Source organism: Ixodes scapularis, unplaced genomic scaffold (genome assembly GCF_016920785.2).
Source record: "Ixodes scapularis isolate PalLabHiFi unplaced genomic scaffold, ASM1692078v2 PGA_scaffold1__304_contigs__length_218370807, whole genome shotgun sequence".
Classification (NCBI taxonomy): Eukaryota; Metazoa; Arthropoda; class Arachnida; order Ixodida; family Ixodidae; genus Ixodes; species Ixodes scapularis.
The window spans coordinates 5903685-5931336 of NW_024609846.1; the positions used below are offsets into that span (position 1 = coordinate 5903685).

Here is a 27652-nt window from a genome sequence, read left to right on the forward strand (position 1 = left end):
ACCGGATGCAACAGCTGGCCGCACTATGCCGCCGCACTGTGTCAGTGTGGCGGCAGAGGCGTCACGTGGTACGGCGTCACGTGACGTACCACGGGGTTGCACGTCACAAGGAAGTACGTCACGTGGTGGCCCGTCCTACCGACGGCGGAGCCACCGACGGCAACTGGTTGCGCCACCTGGTGCCAGGTGCTCCACCTGGCGGCCGTTGGTGGCAGAGCGCCGACACAAGCGTCACGTGACCACGCGATCACGTGGTGGCATGACAAAAAAAGAACACATCACGTGGTGAGGCCTGGCGGCATCGCCGCTCTCTCCGTCTGGCGCCCTATGCTCGGCAGGTGTTGCGTCACCATGACGTCATTACGGTAGCACAACTCTCAACAGTTCAAAACTTACCCAGTTATTGGGTGTTAAATATGCGTTCATTAGAGTTGCCGGTTTTGATATAGCGCAATAGTTATTGGTAATTACAGCTACAGGTCTTGAAATTGCGCAAATCGACTCGAAATTTGATCGACACGGCTCATATGGTGACAAACAGAACAACGCATTGTTTTGCACTTTCTTGGAGCAGCACGAATTCTACGCACGCAAGCCGAGGCCAAGGGAGGCGCCAATGCAGTGCTCGCGCACTGGAATAAACTGGCGGGAGCTCGTGCTCTGCACCCTTGCCCGTTATCTGTGCCGTTTCTGTGGATGCTTTGCCTCCACCCGCATTAGGGGCGAGATGTTTGGTGGCGCCCTCCTATGGTTCCCTCTCGTGACGTCATTACCTCCCGAACAACAAGTTCGATGGTGTTTGTAATTAGCATGGTGGAAGCTTGAAATCATTGTGCTCTCAAAAGGATCATTGACAACACCGTCAAAATTGAAGTTCTTACATTCCTCTTATTTCCGTCGATGATATATCCTTTCCTGACGTCATTGTCAGTCGGCCGACGACAGCAACGCTTTCGATCGCGCACGTCGCCAATAGTGGACAAATGGAATCAACACGTGCCTCATAGAGAGCCATGTATGAACAAAAGCACGCTTCCACACAATTCAATCTTGGTCTCGAGGCCAGTACCCTTGGCGATTACTAATAGACCGACCTCACTGAGCGTTTCATGCATGCGTGACGCCGCCATAACTATATAGTTCACAGGAGAAAGGCGCAAGTGCACCGAATAGCTTGTGCCGTCTCGTGCTCGGCTCGCGTAGAGCTTCAATGAGGTTCTCGCTCGTGCTGAAAGACTACAGTTCCCACGATATACGTCGGCAGTGGTGGCCTAACGAAACATACTGGTGAGATCGGTCATTTAGGGCTACCATTCTTGAAAATGCGCAATACCTACTGGCGATTACGACCAGTTTTGAAAGGGCGCAATACTTATTGATTGATTATTGGGTCGATCGTGTGCACTTTTCCTACTACTATAGGCAGCTTGAATACACCAAAACAAAATTATAACAGTCAGACTAAACTCAATCCATTCAGAATGAATAGACACAAATATCACCATTTTTAATAGGTGTAGGTGTAATATACATTATTTATAAGAATATCATAAAAAACTCATATGACATTCACGCCATGGGTTTTTATTTAAACATACGACCTCAGACAAAATGACAGTCCACCCAACCATTCGCAGGCGCTTTTGACTGCTTTCTGAATTCTTAAGTCTCCTGTGTGCCCGTACTTGTTTCCTCTTCTTCCACTTCTTCTTTATCTTCGTTTTCTTCCTCATCCTTCTCCTCTTTAGGTTCCTCCACCTTCTCCTCATTTTGCTCGTCTTCCTTTGGCACTTCTTCCTTTCTTTCGTTTTCATTTTGCTTTTCCTCTTCTTTGTTTTCTTTGTTGTTTGTTTCCTTATCCTTCTTATATATGGGATTGTCTGGGTGCTCGCATGTGTTTTCTATGCACTTGCTTGTCAGTTGACTGTTGTACTGAAAAAAAATAAAAACATCTGTTTATTCGTTTGTTTAACCTTCATTCGGTAAGAAGATTGAATATGTTTAAAAAAAATTGCAGGTAAAGCGACTGGGAAAGTAGTGGTAATTTAAACTAAATTATTACGAATAGTTTACATCTAGTCGTTGTAGCCGGTCTAAATGTCCTTTAGAAATATTCATTTTATTTTTCCATATCAAAATACTATTTTGAAGTTACTTCTGAATAAAAAAGGCACATGCTAGATGTCGTTATCGGCCGGGACGTACATCTTAGCAAGATAGATTGCGATGTGATAAATACAAAACTGACTACAAATGTCACGTTTCAGGGCTCAACCATTCAAGATGAAAAAAGAGTGCGCGATGACGGGAGGAATACAGATATATTGCAGAAAGAGAGAAGGAATAAAGGCACTACGAAACTAAAATATAAAAGCACAGAGTTATCAATAGTCTGGTCGTATTCTAGACCACCTCCACCGGAGCTCGAATATATCTCGGCAGCGATCTCTGGTACTAAGCGACTGCCTCCGTCAAGAAATCATTATCAAGTCTCAAGCACGACACTTGTGACGCAGATCATCAGGCCCAGCGCTTGATGTCATCAGCCTCACGAGGGACGTGCGACTTCAAAAACCTATCTTACTGTATTTGTTTAAATATCTAGATAGTCATATTTTGTATGTAAGTGTATCGCTCTTCAATATAAATTTCTTTATAGATTCGATCGTGCGCTGCCCTATTTCACTCAGACGGTTGACTGAATATCGACAACAAACAGACTGCTTTTTTTAAGCGCATGAATGTGGGTCTTGCTCGTAGATGACAATTGCAATTGGCTATTTGGTGCCCATCGTGGAAATAGCTATAGACCTGTTTAGCATGCAGGCTATTCCATGATATATATGAATAGTTAAAATCGCCAACGAGGAAGGAAAGCGCACTAAAACTGAGTCTAGCACGTCATGAAGATTGACAACAAAAGATGCATTGCAAGAGGGTGGACGATAGCACGCGCATATTATTACCTTCTGATGATTCACACACAGACAAATACAGGTCATTTCCAACTCACTAATCACCTGTACACATCGTCTTGATTAGCTCGGATTAAGGATTTTGATCGAATGCATGTGAGTACAGTTCAACAGAGAACTAGGCGTGTTCGAGAAAATCAGCGAGGGTCGCGAAACCCTTCTCCGTGGTAGCGCCGGATACGACACTGTAGGGAGGTCTCGCTCGGTCGAACCGCGCATAGCTACTGGGCCGCTGGGCTGGCTGTTACGCTGCCTTAACTGGTTAGTCGGGCTTTACTGGTTTGTAGCAACAATTCTGGTTCAAGCTGATGTTCAGCGCGTAGGCACCTGGTTACAGGGGCAAAGACAGACCGCGCGGAAACGATGGAGCATCGCTCTTGAGAAAGCGGCTTGGGACGAGGACGAGGAAGTGGCTATCCGGCTGGCCCGGAAAGCCGGCCCGGGATCGGAGGTGGTCGCAGGGCCGGCTGCCTACACACTGTGAAATCTTCCAGGTTTTCTGGCCCTCGTTCGCAGTAGACCTTGGCAGACGTCCAGTTCGAGACTCGGGAGCAGCGAGATGAGCCGTGTGCATCAAATCTACCGTGCTTCGTCTCAAGTGATGTCGAGTGTCATTCAAACGGGTTTACTTGTGATTGTTCTATTCAACGTATGCATTTGAAGTTCGCTGTTTTCCTGGTCAGTACGCCGTCAAGTTTTTGTTTACGTATCACTATCGTTTGCGCGTTGCGTGATCTAAATAGGTGCGATTTGTCGCGCCTCGAAGGAACTTACGGATATTGTCTTGATTTCTTAGTTTTGAATACTGATTGCTACGGTCGTTGCAAATAAAGATTTCCTTCTGATGTTTTGCCGTTTTTTTTTATATTATAATTGCATGTCTGGATGCTTCTCTGCTACGCCGTGTTTAAGAAGCAATTTCGACATTCGCGATAATATCAGAAGTTAATAATTCTAAAGGGTATACAAATATAAGCTCTAGGTTCGTTTTCCAGCAAGTGCTTTGTATTATAAGTTTCTTGTTTTAATTATTCACATAATAATGTTTCTTCATTTAGGAAACGTTAAATAACTGCACGCATCATTGATATAGACATGAATTTCAGGCTAACTCCTTTTTACCGTGGGATCCCAGGGTCCTGGATCTATCCAGTTTTTCCCTTAATTTCCTCATAGTTTCTTTTTCGCAGCCTTGTGCCTATTCTAAATACTCTACTTGAGATAATGTATTTAAACCACTTGGCTTAGCATTTCGGTATCTTACAAATACATTTCTTCTAGATTACTTTTCACTCTATCTTAATTACATTTATCACTATTTTGTACTCAGTATCTCAACTACATTTTCAACTTCCGAAAATTATTGTCGCCGTACCAATCTACCGAAATACGGATCATCAGACTCCAGGGTAAAGCTGAAAAGATTGCAAACCTGGAGGCAAGCCGCAAAACACAGGACAAGACACAAAGCACGCGAGCAAAACGCAGTCTCCGAAATTCAACAAAAGACCAAATAGAAAGCCCTAAGTACGCCCGCCTTTTTATGTCCTCTTGTCCACTTTTTTGTTTGGTTCTTTTAAGTTGTTTTTGAATGACACGTTACGCTTAGAGCTAGCAAAGCGATGGTGATGTCATCCGGATTTGGCAACTTTTCTCTGAAGCAGAGTGGCTCACCTGTTCAGGGGTTGTGGTATGAAAATGCGCGAGCAGTTTTTAAATGAGCGCGAACATTCCCTCCGCCACGGAATCTAGATCCTGCTGGCATTATTGAGCTGCACTGACCTAGAGTGGGCTCCCACAAGGCCCGTCGTGTGCATATTGTATTTGAACTTTGGCTCCCAAGCTCGTTCAATGCGTTTCTTTTATCTTTTTCCGACGGCGCACATTGTATCATTCTCAAAATACTCCAAACCAGGTTTTCGTCCCGTGGAGCCAAAGATAGAAAGCGGTTTCCTGAACACTCTCTTGTTTTAAAAGTGTTTCTCTCTCAACCTTCCTAATATTTGTTTTCGTAGTTTGAAGGTACACGCGCTCTTTCTCGCCCGAAAATACTCCCTGTTGGTTGTTGATCAGCGACAGAAGCTGCAGTCCTCTAGCCGATGTTTCTCCTGAGCGTGTACGTTTGTAGTTCACTCACTAACTCATCGTAAGGTCTGGCTGCCTGATCAACTTCTAGTTCGGCTGTTAAGGATATTCCATGCCAGACTAGTGTCAGATGGGCCGAATCCCGTCAAGGAGAATTACGAACTTATTGCGGAATGAGTCTTGACCCGAGTCTGCCGCCAAACTAAAGCACACCAGTTCCTATGGCTACAATAGGTGCGTCCTTCTTGTTCATAAAATCTTTTGGTACACATTATGTTGCATGTACCTAATAAGTAAACTTCAATTGGAGCAGCTAAGTCTTTTTTTGAAAGTAATGAAGATCACAGCAGAATGAAATTTTCAGCGGAGTCATCATAAGTAAAACATCCTCTTCTGACTTCGTTTTTTGTTATATTACCAGCTTGCAACCTACTTGCCGAGTATCTTCGAATGTACTTCAATTGCTTTTCAAATTATTTGCACTCTGCTCAAGATAGTTCATTGTAAAAGTAACTAATACTTTACTTTAAATACAATCTGACATGTGTATTAACTATCTTATCTTAAATACTTCTGTTGAGTATTTGTCACAGTACTGCTCTTCCACCAGTGGTCCAATCTTCTTTCTGTCCACTTCACCACCGGAACAGGCCGAAGTCCGCTGCCCGTGTCGCCGCCGTCTTTGTCGATTTCCCAGAAACCCAGCGCCGAATCCATGTCTCCACCTGAGGGCACCGTCGGGAGCAGGCTCGCGCACTCCCGGATGACGTACTGCATTGTACCTTGGGACCCTTTTGTGCACAGGGCGCATCGCACGTAGGTGTCTGTGTACTTCGCTCGGAACACATGAAACCGGAGTATACCGCACCGGGCGTCGAACAGTAGTACACTGACCTGGCCGTTGTCCATAAACACAAACTTCCTCGTCTCCTCTTACTCCCTGGCGTACAAGACCAGTGCTGGCTTCTGTCCTGCCCTGTCCGTCCACCGCTGGGTCTCGATCTCATTGACTCTCGTGCGGATGTTTTTCATCTGTTATTTTCAGGCCGGGCAGATGAGAGGGCTGCTAATGTTCAAAACACACTAGACACACGGTTGCCAACGTGTTCTTAAAAGTACAGGGCGTGGCCGTAAGCACTAACTCATTTGGCACGCCTTGCAAAGTTTGAATTTCAAAACGTACATAAGCGCAATAGGCGTGGCGTGCGTGTGCGATACAACCAGTGTATCGCGCACGCACGCCACGCAGGGGACCTTGCGTTGCGGGCTAACGGGCTTTGCCTGAAGCTGTAGAAATATCTCGGGCCCAGCGGCAGCACCAATTTCAAGATGGCGTTTACCTCGACTGGCGCAGCATCGGCGACGTGGTGTTCGCGAGGCTTAGTGTTACGTGAAATTACGTGGTGTTCAGCTTGGCCATTCTTCCCGGGACCTACCGCAGTCGCGACAGGTCGGCGTGCAGCCAAAGGAGTGCACAGTGAAAATGTTCACTGCTCGCAAGATACGTCAGCGCTGCGGTCTGCTCAACGCTAAGCCCCTTCGCGCTATTCATCGCCGACGGCCGAACGACTCTTCAAAAAATCGCCGAAGCTATCGCTTTGTACTGGACATCAGTAGGTCATCGATTTCTTCCCTCGATAGCTTGATAAAAGGTGAACTTTCGGCGGAGTTATATGACGGACACATGTGATCGAGTTTGGCTATGCACTCCTACTCGTATAGTCTCCGTACCCCGCAGAAAACTGCCCTTGACCAGGCAGTTATGTCTTGGTTTATTGAAATAAAATGATCGGAAACGTTTTAATTTTAAACATTTATTTGGAGGAGGAGTATGGTGGCACCGTAAGCACGTAGGTGTTATATAGCTGTGGCAAATTTAACCATTTAAGCCTTGAGAGGTGTTCACTCTGTAACGCTTACAGAACGCAAAACTAAAATCGGTCCGAGCAGGTTGTTTCGAGCGTACACTATACTATTGCGTGTTGCGTTCGTAAGAGCCAGCAACGACATACTAGAACTGTTTAATAGTAGAGGCTGGCGATCAACAAGATCACCGCTATAATTATACTTTCAACAAATTATATGAACAATCATCACCTGGCAGCAAGCTCACAGACCAGTGTGCAGGCCACTAACATCCGGTATAGGGAGTAGAAAATGAACCTCCGACGTTTTTTTTTTATTTCAATTTTGGAATATTTTGAAACCCTTGAATTTAGCTCTGAAAAAATTACACATAAAACTTCTCGTGAAACTACATATTTTAATGCATACGCGTTTGCAGTTTGCATTTTGCAAGTCGAGCCAAATAGAAACTCTTTCAGGGATCTTAATAAATTCTATCAAGTTCCCTGTGATTCATTTTTGACATTTCATCAGAAACTCATTAAAAAGGTAAAAAAAAAAATATGCATAAAACAAACATTAGAAAATCGGTGGCCAAAATCTTTGAGACACACATCAAAAAATAATGAGAAAACTCATCGATAAATCTGAACAAAGTCTAATGTGTTATATGTGATTTGTCAATACTTTTAATAGGAACTTCGTTTACATAAGCTAGCATTCGCTAGCACTAGTTCTCCTTTCGCTTTTAGTGAACGATGTGATCTTGTTTCCTGTTTTCGAATATTTTCTGGTTGCTAACGGTGTGTGAATAGTCGAACGAGTGGTAGGCTTATTGAGAGAGCTGTTTTGAAAGCGCCTTTTAGTGCCGCGATTGGTTTACCACTCCCCTCAGATGTGCGGTGCTAACAAAGGAATTGTCACGGGAGGAATAGCAAAAGGTAAAGGCTCGTTCACACTCTTGCGACCTCTTAAACCTGGGTTCCTTAAAACTTCATAAACCGGAGAACACACTGGCGCCATCTATTGGGAAGCAGTGTAAACTCGGCGGTCCAGCATATTTTTTTTATTATTTCTCGCGCATTGTCCTTTCTTTTTTGGCACGAAAAACTTTTGGCAATGTTATAAACGAGCCTTTCTATGGGTATTACGCACATTTGACCTCGGAAATCCCGCAAAACCTTCGCTCTTGTGAAATGCAGTTCCAGGGTCACCGCATAGATGGCGCCACAATGCAAGTGTGTTCCGTCATTCTAAAACCATTTAAGAAGTTTTAAGAGATCTCGTCTCTCTCAGTCGTACTCGGTCGCAAGAGTGTGAACGGGCCTTAAGACGTAAAGTGCGTGAAGTGACCGGGTTTCGGCGGACTGCGTGGGACCTTGACGTTTTGACAACGTGAAGACTGGGTAACCGAGTTCGAAAAGTACTTTTTGCCACCTGCGGAAGTAGACGGCTTCGGCAATGAATACTGCTAATAAAATACTCGTGTTATGTTTTTACTTATTGGTTAACATGCCCCAAAAACAGAAACTTCTTTGAATGGCTGCGAAGCAACGCTTTTCGAATGATTGTTGCTGAGCAGGCACTGGCAGCGGCGCCAGATATTTGCCTTCCCGCAGACTGTGCAAACTCTTCGGTTGAATTGCGGGAACGTTGCGCGTAAAAACCGACAATACGCGTTACGTTCTGGCGTCCTCTTTAAACCTTATAGTGAGCTCGATTCACTCGATTCCGAGCCACCTTATTGAGATGTTGACGAGGGTGAAGATGGCTCCTCCGTTTGAAGGGACCAACAATGCTTCATTTTTAAAAATACATACGTACAAGAGCGCTCCTCCTTTCTTAAAAAAATATATATAAACACTTTTTTTTTAGGAGGGAAGGATGATGTGCTTTACTGCTCTTATGATACCAGTGACCCATTTCCGCCTGAGACCATCATTGTTTCATGCTGTGCACAAAAAATACCGTCGAAAGACTAAGCTTGTCTTTATACATGCCGCATTTTTCCCCTTTACCTGAACGAAGTTATATGAGTGCCACCATAAATGGAATAGGACATCAAGCCGTCAGGAGCTTTTTTATTATCAGCATGGGAGCGCATAATCTTGATCTCACTGCGGCGGCTACATTGAAACATCGCGAGTTGTGATTAGAAAAAAGCTCAGCGGGTGAGAAAAGGAGATATACGAGCTAAATCAGCCCTAAATCCTGCCAAATGACGGTGCTGATTTCCCGCTCCTCTGCGTGTGTGAATGTTATGGTTGTGGATCCCCGGGTAGAGGAAGAGAAAGAATTTAACACTCTCGAAGAAAGGTAAATGAAGAAGAGAGAGATCCAAGGTTGGTGGGTGCGCGCGAGAGATTTTTGCTGGACGACAAGGGTCAACGGACCTTCGGCTAAGCTCTGAAACAACAGTACCCGCGGCCGGCGACGCTGCAGTCCGGGAAGGCCACGGACCTCCAGGCATCTTCGGCCAAGCATCCAAAAGGGACGATCACGTCTCGCCAAAGCCTGATGCCCAAGTCGAGTTCGTGAGTGGCAGCTGAGCGGGGACTGGTTTTGGAGGAGTTGGACTGAAACGTCTGATTAGCTCTTCTAGCCTTTAATCGAGTGGTCTTAAACTATTCCTCTTTCTTGCGTTTTTTTTAATACTTGTATATTCTTTTTTTTTTTGTCTGACGCTCTCTTGTCTTGCCTCCACTGAACTCGCACGTCGTTGCGGACGAACGTGTCAGTGACTTGCCTTTACAGTGTAGTGAATACCTTATAGTTTTTAAGAGAATATGGGACTACAGAGTTTTAATTTATTGCTGGCGAACGAATATTTTGTAAGGATGTGTTTTAGCCGGAGATATTGAAGCCGAAAATGGATTCAAAAATTGATAAGCAATATTTCACTTTTAGTTTTAATCTACACCGGTTAATCTATCTGAATAGGAGTGTAGTTTGCATGTTTTCTTTCGTTACAGGTGATGTGGTACCATATTCTGATTTATCCGCATACAGATCTTCTTATAAAATTATTTGAAACTTACCTTGCACGACGTACCATCTTTATAGTACTTTTTTTCAAAACTGCCGCTTCCCTTTACAGGTTCGCAGTAGTAATTGCAGCTCTCAACGGTTTTACTCTGCAGGAAAAAAAGGAACTAAAATATTGCTCTACGCAGGAACGTTTTACATGCAATTATACAGTTCACGGCATTATCAAACACCGATTTCGGCACTTTTAAAGCACGGAAGGCGTTTCAATAGAATCCCCTAATCCCAAAATATTGTCCGTCCCTACGACCGCCCGTCCGAGTAATTATTTATTTATTATTTATTTTATAATACCTCGAACGCCCCATTAGAGGGCATTACACAAGGGATAGGAAACTAAAAGTTTCAACATAGAAACATAGCAATACGAACTCGTGAGCAGCGACACAACGGAAAGGAAACTAAACATTTCAGTATAAAAACATAGTATTATAAACCAGTCAGCAGCGATAACCAAAATACAAATAAACACAAAAACCTAATAGAACAATTTACATCGTGTTTGTCTGACGTCACGTGGCCTATACACTAATGTAGTTTCCGAACTAAATTTAACGGGGAAATTTAGAGCACGTAGTCTATGCAGATATGATTCCGTGTTTTCGGATAAATTCGATTCCGAAAAAACACTCGCCGGAAAAATTTTCGACAGTGTCAATTTATTTTAAAAAAACTTAAAATTACGAAGTCATGATGGCGAAATGAAAGAATAAGAAGACAGTATTTTACAAAAAAGTTGGTCAGAGCACAGTGTTATTGGCTTTTAGAAAAGGCCAATTCAGTGTTTGTTTCATTTTGGGAACCTTGACAAAATATAGCTCTTCGTTTATCTCGTCAAGGATTGTTCAATACAATGGGCCGATGCACTTCTGGACCACGACAAAAGCCGCTGTCCCGTTCCGGTTTCCAGTTTTAACTGTACTATTGGTGCTTCTTATATTGAAGAGAGGTAGTGTTTTCATAATAGTAAAAGAAGTGACCCTCTAGATTTCAGAGGATGGGGAAGGCAGCTGAAGGTTTTATGCGTCTAGGAGTTTGGCTATGTCAAAGTACCGACGTTTATTGAAGTAACACTTTTTTAAGACTTGTCGTGGAACAGTTAGTACTGCCAATAACACAGGCGCCAATGCCAAATGCAGCTGCAGAAATATATTTCGATACCTGTGATTTTTCTATGAATTTAGTGTACGTTCGTGTGCAATATTATTTAATATTATTTTGAAAAACATAAGAGCAATGTAAAATTAAACTTCGAATTTCGAAAAAAATATTAATCTATAAAAAATTATTCCTGAATTTCTATTTATAAATAAACTCCAAAAATGTCCCTCGGAATTTCAGAAAAAAATAAATAAACAAACTCCGAAAACGCGCAATCCTTCACATTTATCAATAAAGTTGTCCCGTTTTATTTAGCACAAAAATGCATCACTTGACTTACACATCCATTCAATTTCTGTGTTAAACTAAGCGGAAAAAAATAGACATCACGCTCTCTACAGAGCTATTGGATTTCCCCTCTAAATTTACTGCAAAACTTTATGCGATGCGCCCTAAACGCCAATTCAGTTTCCTCGCTAAATTTAGCAAGCTATTTGTTAAAACATTGGGTCCTCTTGAGTCCCGATAGGAGTTTAATGTCTGTTGAATGAATAGACAGCCATTCGGTCAACAGCCATTCGGACCTTCGGACCACCAGCGGAATAATGGGGGGCGACGGGCGAAGAGGACAGGCCTCGGTACCGGCGGGCGGTAGAGGCACTTACATCAAATGCTCAGCCTGATGCTAAATGATATAAATGTTCGTAAACTAAATAATTTATATAAGCGGGCGGTAGAAGCGCTTACATCAAATGCTCAGCTAGATGCTAAATGATATAAATGTTAGTAAACTAAATAATTTATATAAGCTTTTTTTGTTTTTTAAGTATTCACAGACTTGTTTTTTGAAGTTGTGAAAGCTACAGTAACGAAGACTCCGTAAGTGAATTTCCAGCCGAAGGGACATTACAAAGTTTTGTTTCCTTAAGCGTTTTGAACTAAAAAAAACCGTGAAAGCTGCATTTATATGGTTTGTGCCGGTAAGGTCTATGGCCAGGGGAACATAGAATAGGGAGCTAGTCGTAAAGATCCATCTGTCAAGTAAAATTTGTTAATTCATGTTTTAGTTGGTGAAAATAGGCATATGGTTTCAATTATAAACTTGCTGAGCGTCATCGAAAGCCACTAAACCAGTCATTTTCGGAAAGCCCTTGAGCGCAGAAAAAACGCAAGAGAGTGATAAACTTACCACTGGCGCAGCCGGAGCAAGGCTACCGGTGCAATAAGGCGCCCGCGCGATTTTTCTGTCTCATATCATAGCCCCAGCGTTATACCAGCTGCACGAGTGGTCCCTTTACCGCACTACTACGCTTTCCGAGCACGCAAAGTACTTTTAAAAATGGTTGATTTAGTGGTTTTGCTCAGAAAGACTCTAATTGAAATCATATGTCTATTTTCACTAATTAAAATACACAGTTTACTTATTGACGACTGGCTGTTACGATTCGCCCCATATAATATGTCCCCTTGGCCGTGTAACTCACCTGCACAAACCGCATAAGAGCATACTCCAACGGCTTTTTTCATAGAAATCTGTAAAGCTTAAAAAAACCGCATAGGGAGCTAGTAATCACAATAAGTGAGTTAATTTAAATTTACATAAACTAGTGAATCGTATTTTTGATATTGAAGATAGGGAAATGATTTCAATAAAAAGTTGCCGAGCCTCATCAAAAGCCGTTAAATAAGTACAGTTTAGGATTACTTCAGTTTACTACTCGTGCCACAGGCGCAATTCTGTACCCCATTCGCCCTTAAGTTGAGACTATAAGCTCCGCATTCAGCGCGAGCTTTCTGCCCCTGGTGGCACAAGTGTGAACGCGCTGGTACGCGCAATAAAAGCACTGCGGAAGCCGGCGAGCTCGAGCTCATGGCGGAGCTTGTAGTCTCAACTTAAAAACGAACGGAGTATGGTGGTGCGAAAACAAGAGCGCGTGGTTTTTTATTATCTTTTCATCCGCGCTTCTACACAGGCAACCTTGCTCCCATTGCGCCAGGGATAGCTTTAGCGAATCTGCCGTACTCTTTCTAAAATTTACTTCCTTGGGGGCATTTGGTGACGCTCTGCGAGCTTCTTATTAAAAGCATAAGTTTATTGTCAATAATTAAAAAGGCAAGAAAGAAATCTTAGTGAAGTATTTGACTTATTGGGTTCATTAGCCCCTTCTATTATGGCCCCCCTGAGTGTATATCTCACCTGCACCGAACAAATTAGTGTAGCTTTCACATTCTTTTTTTCTCATTTCATCGAATGTGTAAAACTTAGATATACCTCCTGTATATTAGTAGAGTACGGGTATATTCTTATTATTAATCAGAAAATCGCCATACTCTAGCTCACTATAGTCGTTGCCACTCAAGAAGGTAAAGCTAGGGTAAGACGGGCCGGGGAGGAGAAGGCAGACGGAACGCTGGAGAAGGGAGGGGGAAACCCCCCCTCTGATTAGCGTTTCGCCTCCTTCCTCCTCCCCGGCCTTCCTTTCTATCGCCCTATCTTCTTGGGTTGCAAGGGCCCATAGCTGCGCGCAATGCTTACGAGGCCATGGGCAAGAGGGGAGGAAAGGTGCTTTTGTAGGAATTTTGAGTAACGGTCTAATATCTCAAGGACTGAAAAGCGACATGGGAGAACGGAAAGAACCGTCCCGGAAAGGAAGGAGTCCCTCTTCCCCTCTTCTCCAAATACTTCAGTTACGCTTTCGCCCCCATACATCTGGTAGCGCCGCGTCCATGTGGTGAGATAGAGCATAGCAGAGTTGAGGAATCGCCACTTTGGAGTTAGGATCATTTCGATATTATTTCGCGTTGCAGCAACCATGGAATGAAACGGGGACGGAATGGCGGTAGCGATAAGAGGTCTCAAATGGGAATAAATTAGATGCCATTTTCCTGGGATGAACGGAGAACGGAAGAAGCTCGGTTCTTATGCGAGATGTGTCGATGTTCCACAACAAGCTGCGGCCTGCTGGAGTAACGTTAGCGGAAGGTCAAGTAGCTTTCGAATCAGCATCCTTTAGCTATGGGCGACCGACGGCTTGATTCTCTGACCGGTTCAAGCTCTTTTTGCAGGATGAAGCATCCAGAAACGAAAAGTTATGTACTGACAACATTTCATTCCTGGCGACGCAAGGCGTGCCAAAGAGGCTGTTGCGATTGACTCTACAGGTTTTCCCGTTCATCGTAATCCAAGCGACGGCAAATTTAATCATGGGGCAGTCAATTTATATATATATATATATATATATATATATATATATATATATATATATATAAGGGCTTTCCGAAAATGACTGGTTTAGTGGCTTTCTATGACGCTCAGCAAGTTTATAATTCGAACCATATGCCTATTTTCACCAACTAAAACATGAATTAACAAATTTTACTTAACAGATGGATCGTTACGACTAGCTCCCTATGCTATATATATATATATATATATATATATATATATATATATATATATAAGTAAAACAATTCTTACTGTCGGAGTTACTAATTCGAAGTTTATTACGACGTTTCGAGCGGGGACCTTTCTCCATTAGGAGGAGCGGTCCCCGCTTGAAACGTCGTAATAAACTTCGAATTAGTAACTGCGACAGTGCGCATTTCTGACTTAATAACTTTTCCCGGTAAAGTGTTTTTTTTTTATTTACTTTACTTCATGTCTGTATATATATATATATATATATATATATAAACGAATATGTGCAGATGAATGAACCGTACTTAATCCAATGAATCAAAGAATTGAATTCAATTCTTTGATTCATTGGATTAAGTACGGTTCATTCATTTGCACATATTCGTTTATATCCTTCTCGGAGACCACATACGATGGTGTGAAGTGCCCGTGTTGTATATATATATATATATCTATATATATATATATATATATGCCCCTGTTGGGTCTTCAGTAATCGTGTTTCGCTTACAGATCTGGTAACTTAGAATAATAGTTCATGCAATTAAATTTCTTGGGTAACAACTGGTAATTTGATCACTATTGGGATTACTTGGAGTTGCTAGTGCCACTATTGACGCTGCTTAATTGGTATGTTGATTGCTTTTTTGTAACCTCGAGTTATCGTGGCGCACTCAAATTTATTTTAGATGAATGGACGTTTTGATTAATCTTTCTTATTACTCGACTTATCATTGGCACAATTCAAATGAAAAATTAAAATTGCAATTTATTACTACTCTATTGATTAGTTGGAACTACTATTGACAGATTGATATTATTTAAAGTTTCGTGGCCGAATGTTTCCACTTCTAAACATTTCTACCTAATAATTACACAATTGACATGGTAAAAGTTCAACAAGCATGTTTTACTGCTTTGTCGATTACTTTGACGAAATATTGAAAAAAATATAACTTGGTAGAAGCTCATTTGACATTGTGCATACTTTATAGTCATATAAAAATTTTGACGCGAATACATTTAGAGTAGCAAACAGTTTTATTACTCAATCAAATACTTTGATTTATTATTGACAAATCTGAAGTTTTATAAGTTCTGCTAAGATTTTCATTACTCCTTGGATTACTCCGTATTCTTAATGACACAATTGATATTAAATTAACCAAATTAATTAATTGGGTTAATTTTTATTTTTACCCTATATATTAGTCACAAAATTGAGTTCATATCACTATTATTTACATGGTTATTACTTTGAGTTACTAGTGACACGATCGACTTTTATAGGTATAATTAACATATTCCTGACTCTTTATTACTTTGAGTTCCTCTTAGTCAAACAAGCGATTTGTTCTCAGCTCAGACAGCATCAAGATTACTCTTTTGATTACTCTTTACCGCTCACCGATTGAAGTTTGTTTCGGCCCAATTGACATCATAATCACCCTTGTGATTCTTTAGGATGAAATAAAGTGTACTGACTCAAATGTAACTTGAAGTAATTAAGAGTAATATTCATGTGAATAGAGCTCATAGTACATACATTGGTAGAAGTAACTCGAAGAAATCAAGAGATTCACTAATATGCGAATTACGCCGATCTGAAGTCCACTGAGCCAATAGTGGCACAAATTCATCAAGAGTAGTCATCACGTTAATTGAGCTCATTATTGACCATAGCTCAAAGTATGCAAAATATTTATCACAATGTCAACTAAACCAAATTAAAGTCGATTGGGTCAGTATAGTAACTCCAAGTAATCATGAGAGTAATATGAATGTTAATTTAGGTCGTAATAGATGAATTGGTGGCGTAATAACTTGAAATATTAAAATGTCAATAAAATGTGAATTAGGCACAATTAAAGTATATTAGGTCAAGAGTAAGTAAAAGTAATAATCATGATGCCCCTTAATCTTATACTAACTCAAGTGCTGCAATATTAGCTCAAACTAGTGAAGAATCATCAAAATGTTAATTTGGCCGAATTAAGTTATATTGTTAAAACTAAATGTAACTAAAGTCCGAACAGTAATAATGTAATAATGTGAATTGAGCTGATCATATATCAGTTAGTGATATTATAATTCAAAGCAATCAAGAGAATCTGCAACCTGTCATTCACGCTGACCTAAAGTCCAGTGAGTTATAGTAAATCGAATCAATCAAAATACTAATCGTGATGTCACTTGAGCTCACGAGAAATCACTTGTTTGATTAGCTGAAAACAATCAAAAGTCACCAGGATATCAGTTAGGCCGAATTAAAGTCGAAAAGAGTAATCATAATTCGACTTGCGCTCATAAGAAATCAGTTAGTTGAATATTTGCCCAGAATAATCACACGAGCGATAATGATGTCAATTAGGCGGAATAAAGTTTAATTTGGTGAATAGTAAGTAAAAGTAATGAAAATTGTGATCATGATGGTGTCTGAGCTGAGAATAAATCTCTTGTTTGGATAAAAAAATGTAATAAAGAGCGAGGAATATTTTAATTATACAAATAAACAGCCAAACGTGTCACTAGTAACTCAAAGTAGTCATTATGTAAATAATGCTGATAAAAATTCGTTTTGTGATTAATATTGGGTAAAGATAAAATTAACCACTAAGTTAATTGGGTTCATTTAATGTTAAATGTGTAATTAAGGACACGGAGTGATCAAAGGAGTAATAAAATTTTAGCTGAACTTATATGACGTCGAATTTGTCAACAATAAAAGCAATTGACTGAGTAGTGAAAATGTTTTCTACTCTAGACTTATTCGTGTCAATAATGTCATATAACCAAAAAGTAATCAGAATTACAAATGAGCATCTACCAAGTTATAGTTTTGTCAATAATTTGTCACAGTAATCGACAGATTATTAAAAAAAGCTTGTTGAACTTTTACCAGGTAAGTTGTGTTATTAATAGGTCGAAATGTTTAGAAGTGGAAGGCATACGTCAATTAAAATTTAAATAATATCAGTGTGTCAATATTGCCAAGCTCGTCGGCGAGCGACCTCGCGCGTGGCCGAGTGGTTACCGTGCTTGACTGTCGCGCAGAAAGTGGAATTCTCTTTCATTTGTTCTTTCATTGCGTTCTCGTGAGTTCGAGAACATTCTCGTCAGATCGAGTTCCGAATGTTCCAGTCGCCGAACAATCTAGGCTGATTGTTCCAGAATCCAACGCGCGTACATAAGGGACTCCGCGTGCTGATCTGCAGTCAGTTTCGCCCCAGCGTTCGACTCTGCTGCTGCGCCGACTTCGACGCCCGCGACGCTCTGTTATTATCTTTTGTACCTTTTTATTTTTGGCACAAGTTCGCCACATTAAACGTTTATTTATTCCTGTTTATTTCTTGTTTATTGGTCACCACCCGTGACAATATTAGCGCAAAGGAATCAAAAGAGTAATCATAAAGTGCAATTGTAGTTTTTCATCTGTATTGTATCAATGATCAGTCGAGTAATAAGAAAGATTTAACGAAACGTCCATTCAGCTAAAATAAATTTGAGTGTGACAATAACTCGAGGTTACAAAAATAGTATTCAACTTATCAATTGACTCCGTAAGTGTGACGTCATGGGTCCAAACAAACCGTTGCTAGGGTCGTTGTTGTGGACAAATACATGTAGCTAGGTTTCGCTACGAAAACCCGACCGTTCGAAAAACCGCAGTAGGGTTTAAACTTCTAAAAATCAGAGATATAGAAAGCTTCAATGTCATATATGTTTCGACAGAAGTGTGCCGGGAATCGCTTGTTTCTGAAATATTTACGACTGCAACTTCCGGTCCTCAAGATACCTGCAGCAGACGACGAATGCAAGAATAATGCCGCCTGCCACACGGCCGCCGGCCAAGCCGGCACCGGCGTCTGAATTGGGTGAATAAAGACGATATTCTGATATTGCATTTGTTTGAAATATAATGAGTTTCAGACACTTATAAGAATTCATAGTAGGGTGCGATGCAAAATATGGTTTATCGGAAGTCCGGTCGTCGATCGAGATGATCGTCTGCTAAAAGATGGCATTGCACTTGTGAGAAAAGCACTTCAGGCGATCAGTAGAGATCCCAAATTTTGTATGCGGACTCGCGCTATTGGGGTGGGGGGGGGGGGGGGGGTGCTTTGTGCCTGGCTGTAACCATAGCATGGAGAAAGATTCTTGCAGTTTCTTTAGATTTCCGCAAAACTCCAAAACACTGGATAAAAAAACATAAGGTGAGTTTATTACAGATTGTACTTTCATCGCGGGTTCGATGGAGATCTTAACCGAAAGAGCACATTCACTAAATTTAATGTATACAAAAAACACACACAAAAAAACAGCGAAATTGCGATAGACATGCAATATTTTAATAAATTGACCACCTCAATAATAATTATAACAAACGACTTACCTCGACGGCGTACGATTTGTTTCTCATGCTGGCCTGCGCTACGCCGGTAATGCACTTCAGTCGTCGTCGTATCTGACCTGCATGACGTGGTTTGATTTTACGGAATTTTCGCCCCTCTAAACTAAGCTGGGTTATTCATAAAAAAAAAAAAAAAAAAAAAAAAAAAAAAAAAAAAAAAAAAAAACATTGCGGAGGCCTTTGTGGTCATGGCGATGCACTTGCTTGTGTTGCTCGTTTATCGACGCAATTCAATGAAGACGCCCGCTGCAACAGAGGCCAGGAAATCTATCGTGTCGTCTGCTACCAAAGCAAAGCGGAGTGGAATACTTCAGAAATGGCTTTCATCGTTGCATTACGACGCTGAGATGACAAGAACATCTTCATAATTAGATATCAAGAAGTTAGGTTGCTTGCAAAAAATATTTTACTTACTTATAAGCGAAAATCTAGCCTCGTGTGGAGCCTCTATGCATTAGTCCATAGCAAAGCCCCTAGCAACGGTTTGTTTGGACCCAGACGCCATGTTGTGACGTCATCACTTACGGGGTCAATTAAGCCTCGTCAAAGGTGGGACTATTAGCTCCAAGTAATAATAATAGTGATCAAATTATCAGTTGTTGCCAGAAAATCTAATTGTATAAGCAATCACTCCAAGTTACCAAAAGTGTAAGCAAAACACGACCACTCAAGACAATCAGTACGTATATATATTGTGGATTCAATTGACTGACCTTAGGATTAAATGGGGTGGCACTTGGATTAAACTGGTCGTCATTTGGATTAAGATGAGCGGAAAAATCTGCAGTTGCGACCATGCGTGGTTAGAGCACCGGGCATAGGCCACCTGCAGGGACAAAGCCACGCCGACCGTCTTTCTCGTGTGCTCGCCTTCTCGTTCAGAGGAGCGCACGGAGCCAAAAGTTCCGTAAGTGGCTCATGTTTCCTTATCACGTGGGGCAGATAGCTGATTCCCCGTCGAGCAACTTGAATCTAAGCGCCTATTCTCCATTATACCTAACTATGGACAGCAACGGACGCTATGAGTCATTTTGAATTGCCTACTAAGTACATACGTCCGACAAGCACGCAGAAAATTATGCTAATTCATGTCCGGATAATGAGCACCGAAGATCATCAATTTCCAGAATATTAATAGATAATGCCCAGATAACGACAAGGTAATGAACAAAACCACGATAACATGTAGCCCTTAGATCAGAAGACCTAGTGTTTGTCTGATAAAAAATGAAAGCCGTTTACGAATCCCTGTAATGCCGAATTGGAGCGCAGCTCTTGAGGAGGAGTAGGGAAGGGTACTGAGGGGGGTCACGTCACCTGCGGGTAGTCACATGACCCCAGGGGGTCACGTGATCTCGGGGGAGGGGGGTCACGTGACCTCGGGGGGGAGGGGGGTCACGTGACCTCGGGGTCCCCTCCCCCCCCCCCCCCCCGTGGTCACGTGACCCCCCCCCCCCCCGCCCCCGGTTACGCCGACGCCGACGCCGCTCAGGCTGCAAACAGGCCCCTAAGAGCTGCGCTCAAAAAAAAAAGAAATCTCTAATAGAACATGGTAACAAATAACGAGGTTTTTACATCAAACGTAAAATGATTCGTCTTAAAGCGGGTTTCACGACACAGTCCTATAGTCCTGTGCGCTAGCACCGTAGCGCTTTCACTTAGTCGCCGATTTTGTGTTTTAGGGCAGTGCATTGATATTTGGGGCAGGTACACATTGTTTCGCCTCTGACAGCACACAGGTTAGTGCTGGTGTGCAGATGTTCGAAGCAAACGTCAAAGCAGCTTCTTGTCCACGCATGAACAAGATATTTTGAAACCCCCATAACAAAAACATGTTTGCCATGTAGATATCTCCTAGAAGTGTAGCACGTACGGCTTGTTCGCAAATAAAGTGAGTGTTTTGGGTGCTTTCAATTTGTAGTTCTAGATTGCGATTCTTTTAAAGTTGAGCAGGTGATCTCTTTGCAGCTGCACCAATGGCTCTATGCAACCCCCGCTCAGATTAGTAGAATCAGCGTTTTGGAAACGCCTTTTGCATATTGCTTTTCAGTTTTTTATAGTTTTATAGCATCTTTATGCTCTATTTCCTGTCGCAAAGAATGGTTCTTAACAGCATCGTTTACGTTTTCGAATTATCAAAATAAAATGGAGCGGTTCAGCCCTTCAATAAATGAAAATTCACGCAGCACCTGAAATTGTTTGAGTTCAAAGGAATCTAAATATCAGAAATTAAAATTTTCTGGAATGGAGGTGAAAGCAAGGGGGGGGGGTGCTCATTCCGCAACACTAAAGCTTAGATACTGTAATCCATGTGTTTTAGGACTTGGGAAATGAAGGTACCTGCAAATTAGGGATGCCGCAAACTTTTTTCAAACCAAATTTTCGATGATGAAATCAAGCGGCTAGAAAGGTTCGATATCTTCCGGATTTTCGAATTTTCTGCTTAAAAAATTGGACTGAAGTTGAACTTTAGAACTTATTAAACTAAAAAGTTCGACGCTTTTCGAAATTTCGAACCTTACACGTTCAGAAAGGCAATGTTTTCGAACTTTTTACGCTAAAACTTCGATGCTTTTCGAACTTGCGAATTTATTACGCTGCAAAATTCGATGCTTGCCGAACTTTCGACCTTGATAGACTGAGAAATTCGATGATTGTCGAACTTTCGACTTTTTTGCACTGAAATTTTCGAAAGTTTTCGACCTTTCGATTTTTCCTACGCTAAAAAATTTCATAATTTTTTGAAGTTTCGAACCTATTTATGTATAAAATTCTAACATTTTCGAACATTAGAATGCTGAAAAGGTAAAAATTCGACGAACTTCGAGCTTTCAGGGTAAAAGTTTGAAGTTTGTCAAACTTCGAAAGACCGGAGGTCGGCTTCATTTGGAGTAAGACAATGAGGTACATTCGTACTTTTTTTTCGAATGTTTACATGTGGTGCCGCATTTCATGCGAAAGACAATGCTGCTGACTTCAATGTTACGGCCAGGCACGTAGCCAGGATTTTGTCCCGGGGAGGGGGCGGGGGGCGCCCACGGCAAAATGCTTTATCAGAGGGAGTGGAGAGAAGAGGTCCCAGGAAAATGGAAGATTACGGGGGCCCGGGCCCCATTGGCCTCCCCTCTGGCTACGTGCCTGGTTACGGCACACTTACTATTAAAGAAATAAACTTCCGAAGGAGCGGGGAAGGACAACGGGTTTTTGACGATTGTCGTTGTTGCCATATTTGAAGCGCGCTATAGCCGAAGCTATTTACGGTAGAGATGTTAAACGGTTTAAGAATGATCTGTGTATAGCCTAGGTAAGAGCTGCCTTAATCTATCATTATTTATCACGATGAGTTTCGAAGATATGTCCAAACATAAATCTAAGGGCAATTAGGCCCTATACGTAATTTTTTTCGTCTATATTTTTCGAGGTATCGCATTTAAATTAACACCACAGATAATGCATAACATTGCCGTCAGTAGAATATCAAATATTGTATTTCTTTTTTTCACGTTGATGAATAAATTATGTTATCGGGGAAGATTTCAAGTATTGTTCAAGTTCAGCACGTCATTAAAAAAAAAGTTATCTTAATTTTTTTTTTGCTTTACGTTTTTTGGACGTGTTACTTTGCGCCTGTAAACATTTTGGTAGTACTAAAACTTGTTTCAAATTTCTGAGCCACTGAATATGCAAGAATACAACGCTTTCGGTGAGTTCTTGATAGTTTTTTTTTCTCTACAGCTTTGCATCCCTGTATTGATTGTTACGTCTAATTGTTTTAGCAATGGCACAGTTATCTAGGTCGAAAAGAGAAAGCTTTAAACTTCCGAACCACTAAGCATGCGGCGAGGAGTACTTTTTGACAACGAGTTTCTGGCAATGACCATCTACGCGATATTTTATGAAGTGAAGGGCGACAGTAGCTGTGCATATGCGCAAAAAAATTTCCGACTAAGATAAGATTGACCACGCCCTCTTTCCCAGTAGTTTTTTTTAACAGTCCAAAATATCTGGGGGGGGGGGGCTAGAGCCCCCCCCCCCCCAGATATTTTGATAAACTACCTCCCGACTTCCCCCCCCCCCCTATTTTCTTTACCCACTTTTTTCCGTGTTCCTCCTCTTCCGACGCCACTGATATGGTAGAACGCTCCTCTACCTCGAGTTTTGCCGGCTTCTGTGCTTTCTGCTCGGCGTTTCCCTCGTCCCGGAAAATAAACTTTCGGAGCAATTGCAAACTAAACTTACTATATGCCAGCGTCACTTGGGTGGCTTTCGATCGGATTACTTCCAGCGTGCAAGGGGGTCGGGAGTTTGTCAGATCGCTTCAAAGTTTTGTGAGCCTCAGCCACCTGCCCATTCCTGGCCGTTTCGAACTGGATGTGTATTGTAAAACAGTGCGTTCGTGCAATCACTGCTGCGTGATGCATGTTAAAGATTCCCCTTGGCTGGGGGTCGCAATTACTGATCTATGGTCACGTATCAATCTCCACTGGCCAATATTGCAGCACACCCGGGACACTCATCGTCTCATTTAATGGCCTGACGAACTTCGCGCAGTCTAAATATCACACCCGAACTTTTCTAAACCTGATTTCGTGCAAAACCACTGAAGCGTGCAAACGTTGTTTGAAATTCAAACTGTGGAGGAACATGAAACCCGGACTTCAAACTTTGAGAACTGGAACTTGAAAGAAATTCGAAATCTTCAAAGATTTTTTTGAATTTAGCCATAAAAGAAAATCAAAACCTTCGAACTCTTCAAACTTTATGTAGAAAGAAATCCGAAATCTTCAAATTTTACGAACTTTATGTCTATACAAATTCGAAACTTTCAAATGTTTCGAGCATCAGATCAAAAAAAAATTCGAAATCCTCTATTGTTCGAACTTCAGATTCAAAGAAATCTGGAATTCTCGAACTTTCGATCCCAAAAAACTCAAAATTTTCAAATCTTTCGATTTTCAAGTTAGGAAAGTTCAAAATCTTCGAATTTCCCGAACCTCAAGTAAAACATATATCCGAAATATTTGGACCCGAGCTTTTACAAACCGTGAAAGCTTCGAACTCGTCAAATTCGAAGCTCCACGGTGTTCTAAAATTTCGAAATTTTTGATTTCCAACCTTGGTACGGTTCGAAAATATCGAAATCTTTCAAATTCGAAACTAAGTTCGGCTCGAAAATATTTATACCTTCCGAATTCGATCCTAGGGTGGTTCGCAACATCCCTACTGCCAATTGTTATAATAATTAGACATACTCCCACTTGTTCGGCGTCCTTGTCTCTTTTCTCACAAGATCGGTCTTCTTCCTCCATAGCGTTTTCCGCTTCCGCGGCGTTTTCTGCTTCCGTAGCGTTTTCTGCTTGAGCGCAATTTAGTATCGGCAGCAGGGCTACAAAGAATGTAACAAGAAAATGTTTGAACAGCTTTGTTGCAATTGAAACATGGGAGCTTGTCTTGATCATCCTCAAAAAATCTAAAACTTTGAACCTCTCTGTGCGGATGCATGTGATCATATCCTACCAATCAGGACTTTTATTAAACTTCAAAAAAAGGTAAGTAATCTTCTATGTCATGTACAACACTAGAGCGCACAACACAAGGGCGCCGACATTAGAGCGCCACGACGTTAACGCGCGCGACACGAGAGCGCCGCGACGTTAGAGCGGACGACACGAGAGCGCTGCGACGTTAGCGCGCGTATCATTAGAGCACCCGTTAATAGAGCGCACAACCAGTCCAGCGCGAGTGGCCCGACCCGACTGACCACTTTATGTGCTTCATGTGAAATAGGCGGGTATTTATGCCTCAAAACTCAGCGAGGACATTACGAATGAGTCGACAAAATGTTTGCGTGTGACAAACCAAGAAGTGTTACAAAAAGCTGACAGGCAAAAAAAAATAATATCAGTAGCATTCATTTCCGCAGTAAAAAAACATCGCAGCTGACCTAGCTTCATTGCTTTTTTTATTTTAATTGACAAAGTTCACCACCGACCTAATTTTCATTTTAAATTATTTTAAAACGTTCAGAAGGAAAGAAGCAACATCTAACATGCTTAACCGTATGCTGGGGTTTTCAAGATCAATCTCGGGAAAGGAGCTCTCGTGCCAAGTGTCATCAGCGAACCATTCATATTTTCACAAATGACAATTGTACTAAACTCTTAATCCGAAACCTGTGCCGACAATGAAATTGACATATGCGTTGATGTCAGCGTAGCAGAGGGATAGAGCGCAGGGGCGAGACTGACAGCAACCGGTGCGGCAGGCACCATTTCCTATGCGCTTCTCGGAATCTGGCCGCCAAAGATCTTGACATAGTGGTTGTGTCTCTAGATATGTTTTTGTGAGAAAAAAAACTGACCTACGAATCCTAAATCAATCCTTTAAATTTACTACCTCTGGCACTATCATTGTGTAGATGTTCGGTCTCTATTCATTTCTAAACCTTTTCTGTTTGAACTTTTATTTCTGTTTGTGCTGCCGTTTTTTCTTCGATATTCATATATTTCTTAAATATTTGGTATCCGTATATTCCTAAATCAAATCACTCTCATTCGGCCCTAAAAGAGAGGACCACATTTTAAGAACAAAGATGGAGAAGCTATGATTCTGTAGAATGGAAAGAACGGACAGCGCGATAGACAAGTCTTTTTTTCTTTGTAGGCTCTTTTCTGAGACATGCAGAAAGGGCATTATCTTAAGGTTGTGTCCTATCAGCAACAGAAGGTGAGTCGTCACCGCACCCAACGCAATGAATTAGGATTTTGGAAAAAAAATTCTCAAATATATTTCACAGATTTGCAGGGGAGTTTTTCCCGTATACGTCAAAAGGCTGAAAAGCTCTGCATCCGATAAAATTGCGCTGAGCTTAGCTTCGATGAGTTTTTTGCTGAGAGTTTTTTAAGCGGTGAGCTTTCTTCATTACGGTCATCGACGTCACAATACTATTCAAAATTATGTGAGGGACGTCTAAATAACCACTAAATATATAGGAGCCCAAATGCCTCTCAAGAATAAAGCAAATATAGCAAAAAGTGCACTATTTATAGTATATATATCCGAGAGGCGCACCGCAGCACAGTGAAGAAATATTAGACTCGCTGCTCCATCCAAATGTAGATGCGCTCTCGTGTCAAGCGCGCTACTGTCGCAGCGCCCTCAAATCGCGCGCTCTAACGTCGGCGCTCTAGTGCCGCGCGCTCTAAAGGCGCTCTCCCAAATCTACCGACGTAAAATATTACTCAAGAAAAACGGAGGCAAATGCTATCTCAGTCAAATCTTGTGCATCTACTACTCCGTAGATCACCGGGGACGCAAAACACGTAAAAGACTCTACGATAAGAAGTTGGCAAATCGCGAGACTGTTAAAAGCTTTTGCGAATAATATGGAGTATGGTTTATAAGGCTCCGAGCATTACCATTAGTGTCCTCACATCATTTTCAATACCACATAGCAGGCATAAAATTTAAGCCAAAATTAGCTTTTTGCCTTGTCACCCCTTGTACACCTCAGTTATTCCTTCGAAAGTGGTCATTGATGGAACAAGCTCAAGGTGTTTTGCTATACCTTAGGAAACAAATGCGAACCTCTGGTAATTTTATTGTCTACTACAACCGTCACACATGCTTACCGAGAAAACAATGAAATCACCCGTTCGCATAGTCAAAATTATAAAGTTTTGTAATTGTATTGGATTTAATGTCATTTTGCCTGGTAAGGTAAGTGGTTAGCATGCATGTTCCGAATTTGCGCACTATATAAAACAAAAGGTTCTATCTACTCAGAAAGTTTTTTTTTTGTTTGCTTTAGAGTTCTTCATTCTGATAATCTAGAGCACTGTACGACTAGAGCTCAGAGTATGGAATGACTACCCTAAAAAACCGCACAAAAAACTAAACCAAGGAGCTCCACCCCGAGACAAGATATTGAACTGTTGTAAGGACGTTCCCGCTCATCACCGTGCGGTCAAGGAGCCATCTAAATCGTCTTGATTGTGCTAGAAAACAAAACTTTAACCTGGTGCTATTCTATATGTCAAGGTATAACCAAGCCGGTGAAAAGTCAGAGTGGGTGGTAGAAATAAATAAGGAGGAGAGGTGCATGAAAGTGCATAATAAAATTGCGGGAAATAAGGATTTTCCGTCACAGTGACACCATATTCTCGTCGGCAGGCTCTTTTTCTCGATAGTTCAGCCTCTGATCTCGGGGCCAGCCCTCTGCCTCCTCCACCCCCCCCCCCCCCTCCCTTGTTTGTCACTCAGTCGTTTAAACCTACATTGCCACACTTTTGTGTTGAAGAAGCGTGATAATATTTTTTCTAAAGGTATAAATTGAAAAATTCTAAGTATTTATGACGTAAAGGTAGCCTACTCGCTTTACTACTCTTCCAAATTGGAGAAAACAACTCACCTGTCACAACTGCAAAAACTGTTAGTGCTGGAATATTCATCTTGGGTTGTAGACTTCTTGGAGGAACTTTGAGAAAATATGATCCTTCTATTCACTTTTATAGACTAGAAGAATGGCTGGAGTGTACTTGTCAGTGCGCAGTGTAGAATACATCGTCCTTGTCAAGAATGAATAAGATTGTTTCAAGACAAGACTTGGTTCTTCATAAGTACGAGCATAGACGAAGGTAGGAGCCGATCAGGCCAATCAAGCAGTGCCAGCAAAGCAACGTCACCGCCTTCCTCGTATTTCAGAGCGTATATCACCACCGGCTAAACCAATCTAGCGCTGAGTGCGTGCCGTTGCCTTGCGTGTTTAGTTTT

General features: G+C 41.7%; 1 protein-coding gene across 1 annotated transcript; it reads right to left on the bottom strand.

Annotated features, from left to right (window-relative positions):
- Positions 1-1577: 1577 nt before the first annotated feature.
- On the bottom strand, positions 1578-27652 carry LOC115322464 (RNA polymerase II degradation factor 1-like). Its single transcript, XM_040213083.2, has 4 exons — positions 27291-27652; positions 24133-24266; positions 9944-10039; positions 1578-1932 (listed from the first exon to the last, which is right to left on the bottom strand). Exons 1-4 carry the CDS (start codon positions 27328-27330, stop codon positions 1663-1665), a joined length of 540 nt encoding a protein of 179 aa, XP_040069017.2. The 5' UTR covers positions 27331-27652; the 3' UTR covers positions 1578-1662.